This window comes from Mus caroli, unplaced genomic scaffold, assembly GCF_978045245.1.
Source record: "Mus caroli unplaced genomic scaffold, Mus_caroli_1 scaffold_34, whole genome shotgun sequence".
NCBI lineage: Eukaryota > Metazoa > Chordata > Mammalia > Rodentia > Muridae > Mus > Mus caroli.
The window spans coordinates 2,790,798-2,808,297 of record NW_028227289.1 but is presented as its reverse complement, the minus strand read 5'-3'; the positions used below and the strand labels follow the sequence as shown (position 1 = coordinate 2,808,297).

At 37.0% G+C, this 17,500-nt stretch overlaps 2 protein-coding genes across 2 annotated transcripts in view; both read left to right on the top strand.

The window, feature by feature from the left end:
• The window catches only part of LOC146999865 (RNA-binding motif protein, Y chromosome, family 9-like), a 10,467-nt gene extending 2,638 nt beyond the window's left edge, over window positions 1-7,829 (top strand). The window contains exons 2-9 of the mRNA XM_085834394.1: window positions 370-482; window positions 921-1,027; window positions 2,129-2,306; window positions 3,867-4,019; window positions 4,811-4,919; window positions 6,292-6,372; window positions 7,194-7,282; window positions 7,464-7,829. Coding sequence (XP_085690520.1) covers window positions 374-482; window positions 921-1,027; window positions 2,129-2,306; window positions 3,867-4,019; window positions 4,811-4,919; window positions 6,292-6,372; window positions 7,194-7,282; window positions 7,464-7,777 — 1,140 coding nt within the window. The 5' untranslated portion in view covers window positions 370-373 and the 3' untranslated portion in view covers window positions 7,778-7,829. The remainder of the gene's footprint in view (window positions 1-369; window positions 483-920; window positions 1,028-2,128; window positions 2,307-3,866; window positions 4,020-4,810; window positions 4,920-6,291; window positions 6,373-7,193; window positions 7,283-7,463) is intronic.
• Window positions 7,830-17,184: 9,355 nt separating this feature from the next.
• The window catches only part of LOC146999864 (RNA-binding motif protein, Y chromosome, family 9-like), a 10,559-nt gene continuing 10,243 nt past the window's right edge, over window positions 17,185-17,500 (top strand). Inside the window, exon 1 of the mRNA XM_085834393.1 lies at window positions 17,185-17,244. The gene's annotated coding sequence lies outside the window, so the exon portion shown is untranslated. The remainder of the gene's footprint in view (window positions 17,245-17,500) is intronic.

Below are 17,500 nucleotides of genomic sequence, written 5' to 3'. Positions count from 1 at the left end.
GAGTGGTAGATGTGTAGAAGCAAGAAGGGCCAGTTTGAGCTAAATAGAAAACTGTCATAAATAAAAGGGAAATAAAAAGGGGAGGAAAACATTAGGATGTCAGGCTCTGTGGTTCCCTTTAGTTGTATTTTCTTATGTGTATGAATCTTTTGCCTGCATATATGTCTGCGCAACATGTATTATATGGTGTTCGTATGTGGAAGCCAGCAGTTTCCTTGAACTGGAATTACTTTGAACCACCATGTATGTATGTTGTGCTGGGAATCAGATCTCAATCTTCTGGAAGGGCAGCCAGTGTTCTTTAGCTGAGCTATTTCTCCAGCTTTGAACGTTTTAAGCATGCTATTTTATCGTTTTGTCTACTTATAGAAAAATGGCAGAAACTGATCAGCCTGGGAAAATTTTTATAGGCGGCCTCAACATAAAGACCAGACAAAAGACTCTTCAAGTAATATTTGGGAGATTTGGACCAGTAGCACGTGGTAATTCTTTAAACCAAACTGTATGTCTCTTCAGAGTAAATATAAAGTATTTCTATGATATGTTCAATTTTGGAACTTGGGTGACTATTTTTATGTTTATTCAAGAACTACTCACTGCAATGTTGCTCAAGGAGTGTGAGGTGCGTGTGGCGCGTGTGTGTTTGCATGCATGTATGCCTTGCACACTCTAGGTTTATGACAAAATACAAAAAAGGCTGACATTAATTGATGTTTTGTTGATATTGAGAATTCAAGTAAAAATATGAAATGGAGGATTTTAGGGTTTTATTTAACATTTGTCTGGAATGATTGGTATAGTGTTTTACCTAGAATGTCAAATTAAGGGTCCTCCTATGAGTAACAGTTAAAGAAATGTTAATTTGTAAATAGAAAAAAGTTTTATTTACTTTTGTAAACAAATGTTTACGTATATTGCAGTTATTTTGATGAGAGATCGTGAAACTAAGAAGTCTAGAGGCTTTGCTTTCCTTACTTTCCAACATCCTGCAGATGCTAAGAATGCTGTCAAAAAAATGAATGGAGTGGTAAGAATGTAGTAAGAATATATTATTCCTTTCCAGTAGTTAATGACATTAGTTGGTGGTTTTAGTTTGCTAAAAAAATGAGCAAAACTTCCTTGGCTCTTTTTTTAAATAATGCCAAAATTATGGCTCATAGAATATTTAAACATTGTCACATATATAAGATCTGGATCAAGTTCATATTATAGTTTAAGAGTAAATAGGATATGATCGTTAAGAGCACCAGAAAAAAAGGAAACCATAGTATTGGAAAACTGGAAAAGCTGTTTTTACAATTCATAGAAGAAATTATAAAGGAAAACATTCTGGAGAAAGTTATGTTCAAATAAATTCAGCTCCAAAGAGATTACAAGTCTTAAAACAGCAATAAAGTCAAATTGATTTTATTGATTGTCAGAATAATTAGAGTTACTACCTTAACTCATTTATTTTTACCAACTTGGAATTCTCTTTATTCTTTGAAACCTAGCTATGACTGACTTTTACTTTATAGTATTGTTTTTGTGACTTTTATTCAACACATGCTCTTTGTTTTCCTGCATCAAAATTTTTAGAAATTGCATATTCTATATGAAACACTGTATTTTTTAACATTACTTTCAAGGTAATTTTTCTCCATTTTTTTCAAGTAACTTTTTAAAATTGTTTCCTTTATTTGGAGAGGGTAATAGTATAATTTGTCATCTTTTTTTTTTCTCTTTCCTATTCTTGGGTTTTTTTTTTTTTCGTTAGTTTATCACATACATAGATGTACATATATACTCCTAAATACATACAAATACAGCTTGCTCAGTGTGTATAATGTTACTTGTAAGTATGTTTTTAAGATTGATTATTTTGAGTTGGATAATCTACTTACAAGTGCTATTCTTCCAGCACTTAAATGATTTTTTTCTTTGGACTCTCAACATGCCATTCTGTATTTTAAGCTTCATTTTTCAGATTGTAAAATACTACAATTCTCTGTTTCTGTCTCAATTTTTTTCCATTCTGATAAAAAAAAACTTGTGTATATTTACATTAAGAAAGACATTCTAAACCTCATGTTTGATGCAGTAAAAGGTAAAGTATGTAAGTTAAATTTGTTTCTGTTGTCTTTTTCAGAGTTTGGATGGAAAAAGAATTAAAGTAAAACAAGCCAGGAGACCATTATCACTTGAAAGTGGTAGTAAGAGGAGACCACCATCCTTTTCAAGAACCAGAGGTGCTTCAAGAATTCTGATTTGTGGAAGAGGAGGAAGAAGCAGAGCAAGAAGTCGTCCTTCATGTGAAGGGAATTTGGGTAACTTTCATAGTGGAAGCAGTGTGACTGAAGTAGAAACACTACGACTTTTATTTAACATTCTCATGACTAGAGCAGTTACCTTTAATTAGAAAAATTAAAGGCACTGTATGGTTAGTGTAAATAACAGATGTCTTAATTTAAAATTGAATTTACACCAGAGTGTAAATTGCAAAAGTGTTCTTTTAAGACATTAAGTATTTGTCCTTATATAGTCAACAGAATTTCTGCAAAACTTGTTTTATGTGCATTGCTATTTTGCCTCTGTGTCTGTATGAAGGTTTCATATCCTAGAGTTACATGTTTTAGCTGTCAGTGAATTGAACACAGGTCCTCAGGAGAACTTCAGTACCCCTACACTGAGCAGCCAGATTTATTTCTAATCTTGTTTTTTAGTTTTGTACTTTAGAGGCCAGTATTGAATGTGAGTTGTAATTCTAACTATTTGGGAAGTTAAAACTATACCAGTTAGAAAAGAAAATTGCCTTAAAGTGTCCAGAACTCAGAAGTACATTTCAAATAAAAAGAATTCATCAGACAATACTTATTGTTGTATATTTATCTGGAAACTGTTCATTTCTTCTTTTGATGGCAGTTTGTATATAAGCCTATTGAACACAAATATATCCTCCTAGAATTATCTAAACCTTGCAGCGTTCAAGACTGTTTCAGACTCTGGAAGAGTTTAAAAGAAACAGAAATTTTTAATGTTAACTTTTTTACATGTTAACTTTTGATGTATGATGAGAAGATGACGACACATTAGGATGCTTTATAGGCAATGGTCAAGAGTATTTTATTACTTTTGAAAATAAATTCATATTTTATTTTTATAAAATCTATAATTTTTTGTATTCACCAACATTAAATATCCAAGTAAGGGCTGTTAGATGAGATAGGTGATATTTCTGAAGTAGACTTACATTTTATAATGCTCTCCAAATGATCTAAATGGTTAAATCTAAGTTTTTATTCTCACCTGTATGAAAATACACACTTTATTCATAATTGGACACTAGATGTATATTGATTTTTTAAGCTAAAATGATTATAACATACTTAATATGCATTTCATAGAGAGTCCTAATTTGTAAATTATAATAATTGTTCAGCATGTCTATATATTAATAGTATTATATAAAATTTCTTATGTTTTTGGTTGATATTTAGGCTTATATTTGCATGACAGTTTATTTCATAGAGGTATCTTGCAAAGTATTGAGACAAGAAATATATAAAAATCTGCTTTCTAATAATGAAGTGATTATTTTCTCTGAAATTTAGATATATTTAATTGGCAGATTTTTGTTCCCTTTCACGCCAGTTCTCTGTCATTTCTTTAAACACAGTGTAGTGTTCAAACTATGCTATAAATGTTAAAGCCATCTTTACATACTGTTTGAATTCTAGTTACAAAAGGAAATAGTAAATTTTACCAATTTAGAAAAAGTACTAATTGCTGAGAATACAGTATTGTTTAAGGAAGATTTACAAGTGATGATTAGAACTTACTCATTGAAGTATTGATTCCCTTTAGCTAAGATGTTTCTTTAAATACAGGTGGTGATAGATATACTCCTAATTTCAATGTGAGTTCTTCTGGGAGATACTTTGCAGTTAAAAGAAGTCCATCTTCAAAAAGGGATGGTCCTCCTTCTAAAAGATATGCAACTTCTGCTCTGACAAGAAGCAATACTGGACTGAGAGGACAAGGTAAAAACATGCCAAGCAGACATTTTTGTGGAAATGCAGTTAATAATGAATGAGAAAAGTCTAAACAATTGCCTATGAGTTTTTGACCATCACAGTCTTAGAAGACACACGCACATGCACAGGCATACGTATGTAGGAAAATTTTACATTTGTAGATCTATCCAAAGATTTTAGCCAGAACGATACTGAAATTTGACAGCCGAACAGTAGTGGTGCACGCCTTTAATCCCAGCACTTGGGAGGCAGAGGCTGACAAATTTCTGAGCTTGAGGCCAGCTTGGTCTACAGAGTGAGTTCCTGGACAGCCAAGGCTATACAGAAAAACACTTTCTTGGGAAAAAAAAAAGAAAGGAATGAAGGAAGGAAGGAGAGGAGAGGAGGAGGGAGGGAGAGAGAGAGAGAGACGGGAAAGAGAGAGAGAAAAGAAGGAAGGAAGAAGGAAAGAAAGAAAAAGAAATCTGAATATTAGTGTATTGAGGTTTTATAAAATCAACATAATTAAGCATGTTGTAAGAAAAATTTGAGTAAAGACCATTAAAATACAAAGTTGTGAAATATGAATTACGAGAGAGATTCGTGCATAAAATAAGAGGCAGATTGATGCTTGATTACACTGACAACAGTATGTTTATATTGCATTTGTGAAGTAGTTTACCAATACAGCTTCATTAAAGAATGAAGTATGCCTTGTAAAAGGTATTTTGCAGAGAAAAGTCCAGTGTTTTTATTACTACTTTGAACCATCTGCAACTTGAAATACTTGTATAGTAATTTTTAAACTTAATGTCCAGAACCACATCGAAGAGAGATTTCTAGAAATATGCCAAGAGGAGAGCAAGCATCTTCCAGAAGAGATGAGTATCCATTACCAAGGGATTATGGCCAGTCTTCTAATGATAGGTAAAGACAAAATAGCAGAATGGTTGAATTTCCCATTGTTGAAGGAAAAAATGCTTTAATTACTGTACTTAGTATCATACAGGAACATTCTATGTAGTGTCAAAACCTTTTATATCCGTTCTCATTAAGACTGTTTTCCAAGGCTAGTGAGATGGCTTAACAAGTTGAGTAACTTTCATGAGACCTAAGAGGATGTCCAAATGCCACAACATCTTGGGAAAAAAACAAAAAAAACAAAACAGGTTTTCTGGGTTCTATATACACAGTGAATAAATAGATAAATGCATACAACATTTTCTGCAAATTATCTTCTAGGATGAGAAAGGTGGTTCAGTTGTCCAAGTATTTACTTCTTAAGACGAAGACCTGTATTCATATACTCAGAACCAATGAAAAAGTTAGGCATAAAACCTATAATCTCACCTGTGTTGATTAATCAACTCTTATGTTGGTTGGAAGACTCTCATGGGTCTGACAGCAGTACATGGAAAAATTTTAGGACAGTTAGAGACACTGTTCAAATAGAATGTGGAATGTACCTGAGAACCAACATTTGAGGATATCCTTTGAAATTCACGCTCATTTCCTATGTCTGACTAATCTCAAAAGTATACTACCTACTGTAGTACACAAAGTAAATACCTTCCAATTATACAGTCAGTTTCAATTCTGTAAATACAGAGAGGATATCAATGGAAGCACAGTTAACTGTATTCTTATTTGAGCTACATAATTTTCAGATTTAATCCTTTTGTAAGGTTTAATCTTTTTTCAGATTTATTTACTGTATTTTATGTGAGTACACCATTGCTCTCTCAGACACACCAGAAGAGAGCATCAGATCCCATCTTATGAATTAATTTTATTTAATATTTATTAATTATGTATATTAATTACATATTGTGTTCTCATGTATGTCATTTTAAAGCCACGATTTTGTGTTGTAGCGGTGCTAAGGACATTCATATACGGTTAATAGAGCTCTTATTTTCAGTTAGTTTAAGTGTATTGCAGTTGAGGTGCTGGGCAATATGGTAATGTAGTATATAGAACCCTTTTACATTCCTGTCAGTGATGGTCAAAGTTTTAATTTTTATGAAGTTTCTTCCTCTCCAAATACTGCATCGTCTGCGTTTGTTAAATTTTAGCAAGCCTAATAGCAGTATTTCATTAGCATATTTGATGGAGTAGCATTCATGTATCCAAGTTATGTTCCGGATCATTGTCTGAGCTTACTTGGAGAAGTGCCCATTGATATTTTTCCAGGTATCCTGGATTCACTGGCCAGTTAGCTAATTGGTCAGTTCTAGAACAGTGAGAAACTCTCACATAAAAGTTTGGATGGTTATTTTTAATTTCTAATTTATTCAAGGAAATACACATCAACATCTAGGGGCTACTTTGACTATGGCAATTACCGCTCTCGGGAAGATCATGCATCTAAAGTCTTCAGGTATTACAATTTCTTTATTCTCTATTCCCTCCCCTTCTTTCCCCTACCCTCCTCTCTGCCTGCTTGCCTGCCTGCCTTCCTTTCCTTTTCTTTTCCTTTCCCTTCCTTTCCTTTTCCTTTTTCCTTTCCTTTTCCTTTCAGTTTCCCTCTCCCTCTCCTTTCTTTCTCTCCTTTCTTTCTTTCTTTCTTTCTTTCTTTCTTTCTTTCTTTCTTTCTTTCTTTCTTACTTCCTTTCTTTCTTTTTCTTTCTTTCTCTCTTTCTTTCTTTCTTCCTTCCTTCCTTCCTTCCTTCCTTCCTTCCTTCCTTCCTTCCTTCTTTCCTTCCTTCCTTCCTTCCTTCCTTCCTTCCTTCCTTCCTTCCTTTCTTTCTTTCTTTCTTTCTTTCTTTCTTTCTTTCTTTCTTTCTTTCTTTCTTTCTTTCTTTCTTTCTTTCTTTCTCTCTTTCTTTCTCCCTCTCTCCCTCCGTCCCGCTAACCCTTTCTCCCTTTCCCTTTCTCTCTTTCCTTCTCCATATCCCTTTCTCCCTTTTCCCTTTTTCTGTTTTCCTTCTTTCCCTTTCCCTTTTGTTCTTTCTCTTTTTCACCTCCCCTCCCCTCCCCTCTTTTTTCTTGTCCTCTCCTCTCTCTCTCTCTCTTCTTTCAACAGGATTTCTCTGGGTAGCCCTGACTGTCCTGGAAAGTCACTTTGTAGAACAGGCTAGCCTCAAACTCAAAAATCTGCCTGCCTCTGCCTCCCAAGTGCTGGGATTAAAGGTGTGTGCCGCCACCACCCGGCAAAACTGTTAGTTCTTATGTTAACTAAAACTTCCTTTTAAAACTTAGTGAGCATGCTGGCTATCGTGGAGGACGTGATAGAGATTTCTCTGAATATTTAAGTGGAAATTCATACAGAGATACATATGGAAGTTATGGTAAGAGTTCTATTTTACTTGGTAAATAAATGCCATCTTAATGAATTTTACACATACAGAGAAAAGTAACATGGGTTATACATTAATTAGGTGGTTGGAGTATTTGCTATTCCAGTGTTCTTAACTGATTAAATGTACAGCCTTAAAGCTGTTTTCTTACTTGGTCATTTATATACTTCAGGAAGCTTCCATGAGGCACCATCTGCAAGAGGTGGAAACAACCGCTATGATGACTATAGCAACTCACAAGATGGATTTGGTGGAAGAGGAGAAACATACACAAGCAACCGAAGTAACATATATTCAAGTGACTATGAATGTAGTGGTAGACAAGAAGTGCTTCCACCTAGAGATAGGGAATACTTTGAGCGTGAGGGCAGACAAGTAAGAGGGCATTCACCTAGGGATAGGCTGTATAGTGCATCTCATGAATCATACAGTAGTAATACCAAGATTTGGGGGATCCCATGGAGTTCGTGGAGAAAGCAGATATAAAGTGGAGGCAGGTACTAAAGTCTTAAGTTGTGTACCACACATTATTTCTAAGAAGAAAAATAAGATGTTATTCCTATGTTCTCTAAATGCTAAAAGAAATATGTTGATTTAGGAGATAAGGCAAATATTAAGTTTTACTGCATTACCCGAATACTGAAATACATTGGTTGGGGGGAAAGTGAAATAATGACTAACTTCCCATCCATGAATTCTTCTTCAATGTAAAACAAGAAAACTTTAACTGTTCCAAAATGATTCTTTGTTAAGATAGCCTTGTTATTGTTAAAGTAGAATTTACCAGTAGAGATTATTTGCATAGTCAAAAAAAAAATCTGTCAATAAAAATTAAAGCAAAGCCATTGTCTCATTTCGTTGTTGAGTACCAAAGTATTCCCTCCTTATTTTTGATGGCTTTTCCTTCAGCAGTGAATAAGCCCATCTATGTCTCCCTTTTCCAGTTTTCAATCCTGGGTTAGGCCCTTTAGTTGAGCTTTGTGGACTGAAGTTCCTGGCAGCAAAGCAGTTGTCCAAATAACAGAGTCCAAGCCCATTACCGCTGCCCCTGCAGACCTGATTCCATTCTGGATGACGCTGCTCCTATCCATTAAGTATATTCATCCCTCATCTGACCAGAGTATGTCAATCAAGTCTTCCCTGACATTCTGGATGTATCCCAGAACTATAGAGCAATCATGCTGCACATCTGAGGGTGGATCAGATAGCAGGGTGGCTGGCTTTAGGGCAGAGAGTGTATTATAGCTTATGCGAGGGGAATTCAAAAGTAGAGCTTGAAAGTGCACCAGTCTGGCACACTGGCTGGGTGGATTCCAGAGGGCCCCCTCAATAGCATTGGGGGTGGTGATAAGTTCCTGCCATGTGGTTATTTTGTCAGCATCCTTGTCTTGCAGGCCATCCTTGGGCCACCGGGTCCAGCTTCTTAGAAAAGTAAGCCAGAGATCTTTTCTATAGTCCCAAGGTTTGGGTGAGCCACCCCCTTTTCTATCCCCTTTCTCTCATCCATATACAGGTGGGAAGGTCAGGCATCTCCAATAAGGCTCTTCTTAGAGTCTTAAAAGCCATGTCCATCTCAAGGGTCCATTCTATTTTGTCTTCTTGGCCCTGGGAGTCCTCATATAACAGTTTGGCTAACTCAGTGAACCCTGGCACCCGAAGTCTTCAAACCCATCATATCCCAGAAATTTCTGTACTTGCCTATGGGATATGTAACTGGGATGTTAAGTTTGGTGTGTTCCTGGTGTATGACAGCATGTGTTGGTCAGTCCCCTTTGAATATGTAGGTGACCTCATGTTGACAAAGCTGGGCCTTCTTAGCCAAGTTGACTCTGTTCCTGTAGGAGGTCTCATGTGGCCTCCTGACATGTCTCCAAGTCGGGGGCTCTCAATACATACTGGAGCACATCTATTTGGGGGTGTGCCCACAGGTACTCAGCCGAGTCCTCATACAGTGCCTCTTCAAAGGCAGTAGGTGGAGAGACCAAAATATTTTAAATTCAGACTCCATTTTAGAGAACCTGACCTAAGTTTGAAGTCAGGTAAACTAACATGCCCATACCTAGCATTAGTTTCCAAGTTAGTTTCCCCCAACAAAACCCAAGCCTAGCTCCGGTCTCTAGGCTCACCCCAACAAGACCAGCATTTCCAGGTTACACCCTGAACAAGACCAGCTGCTCCAGGTTATTACCCCAACAGATCTGTACCCCCAGATTACAAGCCCACACCCTGCCTAATGACCACCAATATAGAGGGAAATAGAAATTAATTTTACAGTTTGATTCCCAGCACCAGCCAATTATGCTAAAGGCCATAGTAGCTTTCCAATTAGATGTTTGCAGTTATTCCTGCCACCTGCCCCCGAATACCCCAAAGTACCTCCCCCTCCCCACTCCCAGCCACCTGCTGCTTGCTATAAAGCCTTGGATAGATGTTCAGGGCTCCTCTCCCCACCACAGATAACTTTTTTCCTATTTTGGCTTGTTAATCTTAACCCAACCCCACCCCCACCTTTTTCTTCTAATTCTATTCATGGATTTTAGATTTTCCCTGAAACCAATTGAATCAATTCCCCAATGAAACACACTTCTCAGGGACATACCCACTTGCCAGTTTTTGTGTTTTGATTTTCAAGAGCATATTATTTCCCCATACTATATACTGTGATCTTGATAGAAACCAAAATACCACTGGAAAGTGGCTGGTAGAGCAGTTGGCTTTTCATTAAGAGGATAGATAAAGTGACATTTTCAGGGTTTTTGAGGTTGTCACTGGTACTGAGTGAAATCCTTGAAAACTCAAGTCTGAGGGTCATAGTTCTGCCACTAATTGGTTGCATTCTAGAGCAGATTAACAAACCTCTCTAGCCTTTTTTTGGGGGTGAGGGGGGCTATAATACAAAGATACTTCATGAGTAGCATGATAGACACCAACAATAGAATACAACAATGCTGATATCCCACGAAGTGGCATTTTATAGTTCTAACTAAGTTTGTGCTCTTTATGGAACATATTTCTAATAAAGTACTTGTTCTTAAAATACAAGAAAAATCTCAATCTAGCTTTACTAACAACTTTATTTTTCTAAATGTTTTCTGAGGTTGGTAGTCATTGGATACAATCTATATCTTCTCTAGGATGTTGATAGAAATAATTAATCATGGTATCACAGCAGCAATGCCTCTAAAAGGTCAAGCATTAGTACAGGGCCTGAGATACTGGTCAGTGAGGGACTGGAAGCCTCCTTAAAGTTGTCATATAACTCTTAGATTAATAGGGCTCTGAGGGTAGCAATCAGAGCAAAACTCCTGAACAGCACGAAGTTCTCAAGACACATATTGATTGGGCTGTGCCACATGAGGTCCCCTCATGTGGCTGTGGTAACCCATGGGCTGCATTCCATTAGTTCTAAGGCAATTTGTCATTCCTCCTGCATGGCCCTTGGCAAATAAGCTTCTTGCATGTGTATAGCTCCTCTTTCTTTTGGCTAGAAACATTTTTATCTCCATGATTTCTTTGAGAATATTTGCTGTGTTTGGAGCTGGGACTGACTATTTACCTTCTATTCCTATTATTCTTGATTAGGTCTTTTCTTTTTTCTTTTCTTTCGTTTTTTGTGTTTTGTTTGTTTTTTGGGCTTAACAATCTTTGCTTTTGTTTTATTTAATTTTATTATTAGATATTTTCTTTATTTACATTTCAAATTTTATTCCCGTGTCCTCATTTCCCTTCTGAAAACCCCCCTATCCCATGGTATCACAGAGTTCTTAGATGTTTTGTGTCAGAAAATTTTTAGATTTAACATTTTCTTTGACTGGTGTATCAACTTTTTCTATTATATCTTCTTCACCTGAGATTCTCGCTTCCATCTCTCTTATTCTGTTGGTAATGTTGCTTCTGATGTTCCTGCTCTCTTCCCCAGGGTTTCCACTGCCAGGATTTCCTCAGTTTGTGTTTTCTTTGTTGGTTCTACTTTTATTTCCAGGATTTTCTGTATTCCTTTAAAGGGTTTGCTTACTCTTTAAGGCCTCTATCATGTTTATAAAATTGGATTTGAGGTCATTTTCTTTTTTTTTTTTTTTTTTTTTTTTTTTTTTGGTTTTTCGAGACAGGGTTTCTCTGTGTAGCCCTGGCTGTCCTGGCACTCACTTTGTAGACCAGGCTGGCTTTGTACTCAGAAATCCGCCTGCCTCTGCCTCCGGAGTGCTGGGATTAAAGGCATGCGCCACCACGCCCAGCTTTGAGCTCATTTTCTGTGTTTTGCTTGTGTTAGGATACCAAAGGCTTGCTGAAGTTGGGTATCCTTGTTCTGAAGGTTTTACCTTGTCCTTGTTTTGTTGATTGTGTTCTTTTGAGGACCCTTAGACACCTGGATACCTTTAGTCCCTGAATGTTCCCTTTGTATAGGTATTGAGAGAGGCTTATACTCCTTGATCCTGCTGTGGCCAGCCCCTTGAGAGTATTCTTGGGATGTATGTTTCTAGATCAGCATGTTTGATAAAGGTAGGCTGAGAGGTGGTGGGAGAATGTGCATCAAGCAGGAATAGCAGTCTACTCCAGGCACCTGGTGGTGCTTCAGAGGACTAAAGGAGCAAGTAAGATGGGTGCAGGAAGGGAATTTTACCTGTATGGTTCCAGATAAGCAGGTCTGATAAAGGTGGGCACAGAAGTGGTTGGATGATGAAAATCTGCCTGGGATAGCAGGCTGCTCAGGGAAGTTGGAGTGGCCCAGAGCAGCAGCAGGGGTGCTCTAACCACAGATATTTTAAGTAAAGTTATAAAATATCTTTCTGTAGCCTCTTCAAGCTCCATCATGTTATCTACCTCTTCAGCCTCTCATTTGGCTTTACCCTCTCTTCCTCAAACTCCATTACCTTTCTCTCTTTGTCCCTTCACAGAAACTCTGTCCTACTATTTCCCGACATATGGCTCTATAAGGGCCTACTAGTCCCATAGATTTTTCTCTACAGGGGCCAAAGAAGTATACAATTCTTTTGAGTCAATAAGCTATTTTCAACAAATGAAGAATTTTACAAAAGATTTAGAAGACAAGTTACCTAAAGAATGGACCATGTAATTGTCCACCATGTGCAAGAACTGTCCCCACAAACATCTTAGTCAGCTGAACTACCCTAAGGTTGTTTGTTTGTGAACATAAATTTGGTGATTAAAAACAAGCTAGAATTCAAAAAGGAAAGAAAAGTAGAGAAGAGAAGAGAAGAGAAGAGAAGAGAAGAGAAGAGAAGAGAAGAGAAGAGAAGAGGGGAGGGGAGGGGAGGGGAGGGGAGGGGAGGGGAGGGGAGGGGAGGGGAGGGGAGGGGAGGGGAGGGGAGGGGAGGGGAGGGGGGAAGAGGGGGAGGGGGAGGGGGAGAGGAGGGAGAGGGAGAGGAGGGAGAGGGAGAGGGACGACAGGGAAAGGGACAACAGGGACAGGGACGACAGGGACAGGGACGACAGGGACAGGCACAGGCACAGGCACAGGGACAGGCACAGGCACAGGCACAGGCACAGGCACAGGCACAGGGACAGGCACAGGCACAGGCACAGGCACAGGCACAGGCACAGGCACAGGCACAGGCACAGGCACAGGCACAGGCACAGGCACAGGCACAGGCACAGGCACAGGGACAGGGACAGGGACAGGGAAAAAAAGGAAAGGAAAGGAAAGGAAATAAAAGAAAAGAAAAGAAAAGAAAAGAAAAGAAAAGAAAAGAAAAGAAAAGAAAAGATTACATGCTATCTATAAAAGTTTACCCATGCCTCCAGTAGATAACCCTATATTAATATACTTGTTGGCAACACTAAATGGACTCACTGAGTTTATTTAAAACGAGAAATAACATGAAATTTAGAAGTAATAGTGGTTGGGGTCACAGGGGAAGAATTGAGAAATGCAAATTGTAGGTGGATTTAAACAAACACATTATATGCATGTATAAATTTTCAACCTATTTTCAAAACAAGAAAAGATAATTTAAAAATAAATTCCCAAGACATGGCCTCTTCCAGTAACTTCTCAATATTTAAGTTTAGAACATAACAAGCTTTTTCTGTGATTCCAAATAACAAAAGATGAAAACAATAAAATTTGGTTAATGAGATTTGTAAAATTTTTGAGGTAATGTAACTGTTAATGAAAATAGTTGATTGGTCACTATAAAAACGTACCAAACTAGAGCTGCACAGAGTAGCACTCAGGAGGTGGACTCTGTAAGTCTAAGGCCTGCCCAGACTGATAGGGAGTGTTAGAATAGCCCAAGGTACATAATAGAAAAGAACTGGCTCAAAAAAATGAGGAGTATCAAGCCTCTCCTCATTATTTGGAAACTTTTCATTTAAATATATTGTTACATATAGTCGCAATAGGTGACCATTAATAAAAACAAAAAACAAAACAAAGAAACCCAGTCCACTCAAACCATAATAAGAAAATACACATTTTATTAAGAGCTACAGTATTTAGTACTAATTACTAAGAATCATAACCATGAGATTTAGTGAACTAAGAAAAATCTAACTGCCTATAAAGAAACCCACTGGAAAGTATTCCCTTACTGTTGTATATAGTAAGTATGCTAATATTTCTTGGCAGCAGAAGCAAGATGTTAATATTTATAATCATTCAGTAAATTTACCTACAAAAATTTCTTGACAAATTTTCTTTTCATTATATGTAATCTTGTGAAGATAAAATAAATAATAGACCAAAAATTACAGTGACAATCTGGTGCCCAAAAAGGATGTGCTGTACACTAAGTCCCCAACTTATTTCCAATTTCTATTTTAATGATCTGTGATATTTAACAGTGAAATTTATACTCAAAGTATTTAAACAATAGGTTTATAATCTTCCTTGATACTGATGCATATGGAACAGCTTTATATTCCGTAAACTTCACTTAGAGTCAGTGGAATTATTTTTTGACGCAATATATTTTTTTTGCCTATATATACACCTACAAGTATTTTTTCATATTAATGAAGTATGTAAGAGGAAAACATTTTAATTGATATTATAGTGAATTCCTCTTTTAGTAATATCGTTTACTATTATGAAACATACCAACTTTCTGAAAATGTGTTGGCTATTTTGGTGGTCACATTTCAGATACATAATCTGACTATAATAGGAGGCTTATTCTACATGTGTTATTCTACAAAGTTTAAATTTTCTGCCTATTTGGGATGGTAATGGAGGTTGAATTCAAGGCATTGCACATAGCGAATATTCTACCCCTAATTTAGATGACCAGTCTCTTTGAATTTTTTTTTCTTGCTAATTGTCTTGCAAAATAGCCTAGGAAAGGACTGGCCTTGCTAGGGAGGACTTGAATTTGGGGTCTTCCTGCTTCAGCCTCCTCAATAGCTTTCTGTATTACACCTGTATTATTAAGATTTGTTTGTTTGGTTTTGTTGGGTGTGTGTTGTGTGTTCTGGTGTTTTTACTGTATGTGTGTGTGTCAGTGCACCACTTGAGTGCAGTGCACAGGGAGACAGTGGTAAGCAATTATGTGAATAGCAGGAATTAAATCCAGGTCCACTGCAAGAGCTACAGGTACTCTTACCTGCTGATGGATGTCTTTAGCCCCAAATTTTACAGTATAAAAATAATAACTGTATGTTATATCTTGTATGAAATATGTTTACCTTTTAGTCATAGACTGGCTGCTGTGTTATTTTACCTGACAGAAAATTTTTGAAAGTCTAAAGAAGATGATGCAATTGACAATAAAACATTAGTATAGTGTGTGGAGAAACTGCAAGCAATAAATGGTAAGAATAAAAATAGTAGAGAAGCCTAATTGGTAAAAAAAAAAAAAAAAAAAAAAAAATTACGTTAAAGATCTGTGAAAACTGCTAACCTGTCAGTAAAATCCTTACAATACAAGTACAAAAATCTGTATGATGACCTATTCCAATCGTTGGCTGATGTGCTTATGAGTACAATTCAGAAGAGGATGCAGGTTAACCCTTGAAACTTGATGGCCAGTTTGCCAGGGTTAGTTGCCATGCCACAGGTCCCAGTGAGAGACTCTGTCTCAAAACACACAGTAGACATCTCCTAAGGAATGATACCAGAGTTTTGCTTCTGGTCCCCATACTTATGTACACACCAGTGTACACACATGCACCTTTATAAAGTGAACATATACGAATATTATCCATAACATGATATCCATAAATAACATGATACTGAAAATAACTACTGAAAATGGCAGTTAGGTACTAAAATACAATTAAGTTTCTTGACATACAAGACACTCAAAAGAAAAAAGCTCCACCAACCACAAAACAGGTAAATAAAATATACAAGCAAAAGACATTAAGACAAAATCTTCAAAGAAAACAATACCAAACAAAAAGTCTGCAAGAATTCTGTAGCTCATTTTGTGTTGGCAAACTACTACTTCAGGGCCTAACCTGGTGCGTGATTTATATCCCCAGTTAGACTCAGTTGGAGAAAAATATTTTTTTTCATTGAAATCATGTATTAATTAAAGACAGGAGTGGGAGTCTGTGTCTACTTCTCCTTCAGTGCTGAGAGCCTGTCTGGCTGAATTGAACCTATGTAGGCATACAGTAATATTTTTAATTGAAAAAAAACAGTTTCTTACTGTCTTATACTACAGGGATTAAAGAAATCAGAAAAAAAAAAACAAAAAAAACAAATATAGGCTGTTTTAAGTAGGTCTCAATATTGTGTTAATTTTGAAAATGTGTGTCCAAGTATTACAAAGATTAACTAAATGAAGAAAATTAATAATTTTAAAATCCAAAGTAGGAAAACAAAACAAGTGTGCATGTGTGCCTATGTGGGTATGTGTGTGTTCATTTTCATGTATGGCAGTGTATGTCCATGCAAACACTCCTCACCTTAATTTTCAGATAGTCTTTCACTAAACCTTCAGATTACTGATTTGGTAAAAGTGGACTGGTTAACAAGCTCTGAGATTCCTTCTCTTACCACTACCTAACTCCTGACTTTCTATAGGTGTAGTGGGGATCTGAAATCAAGTTCTTATATTATAGAGCAAGCCTTTTATCCCCTGGCCTTCCCTAGTCCCCAGAAACTATCAGCTTTCAATTTGTAATTTTTTAATTTTTTTCTCCATTTTTAATTTTTAGCATTTTTTATGAATCGTCTATGGTTTTTATTTTCCTTTTATAATGTTGAAAAGCTCAACTCTACACAGTATGACTCAGTAGTTTATCAATATTTTGGGTAGACGATAAATAGTAGAAATTTTATAATGGTTTTTCTTTTTTTTTTTAAAAAAAGGCTAGTTTACCTTATTTCGTGTATATGAGTACACTGTAGCTGTACAGATGGTTGTGATCCCTCACATACGCATGGGGTTGCTGGGAATTGAACTCAGGACCTTCAGAAGACCAGTCAGTGCTCTTACCCGCTGAGCCATTCCACCAGCCCCAGAATGGTTTTTATACGCTAGGTAAGGTAAGAAAATAGGGGGAAGCATGCAAACTCGTAAACATCTGTTGGTCTTTTAAAATTTTTTAAACGGACAACAGCGATGTGCTTGCTATATCCCGGGCTCAGAGCTGTGGTCTAAAACTGGTAACTGCTATCTCGGGTGTAATGGGGGCATGGACTTGCAATATGAGGCCTCTGCAGATAGCTGCCCTAACAACTCACTCCATTCACGAATTTTTATGTGCTATTCAATTAATTTTTATCTGCTTTGTTCGTACTTATTAAGTACTGTCTCCATTTCTGACTCTGAAGCCCAGTACCACACTGCGCCCACCCCTCAACCAGCCAGTCTCTTGGTTCAATCCTCCTCATCATCCCTACTTCCTTTGCAGTTGGTGACATCCGGGTCTCTCCGGATACTTAAATTGGTTGCGACGTGGGCTCTGAGTGCTCATTTTGGAGTCGGAGTTGTTGCGGGATGGTGTGATCCATTAAAGCTGAGAAAATAGAAAATCAAGAAAAGGTAATGCGTTGTGAATTTAATGGTAACCAACTATTTTATACCTTAGGAAAAACAAATGGTTATGACGGGGAAATTAATTCAGAGTAATTTTCTGTCATACTTTTTTAGAAAACTTTAAAAATGCCGTGTTAGTAGCCAGGTGTGGTGGCACACGCCTTTAATCCCCGCACTTGGGAGGCAGAGGCAGGGGAATTTCTGAGTTCGAGGCCAGCCTGCTATACAGAGTGAGTTTCAGGACAGCCAGGTCAACGCCTAG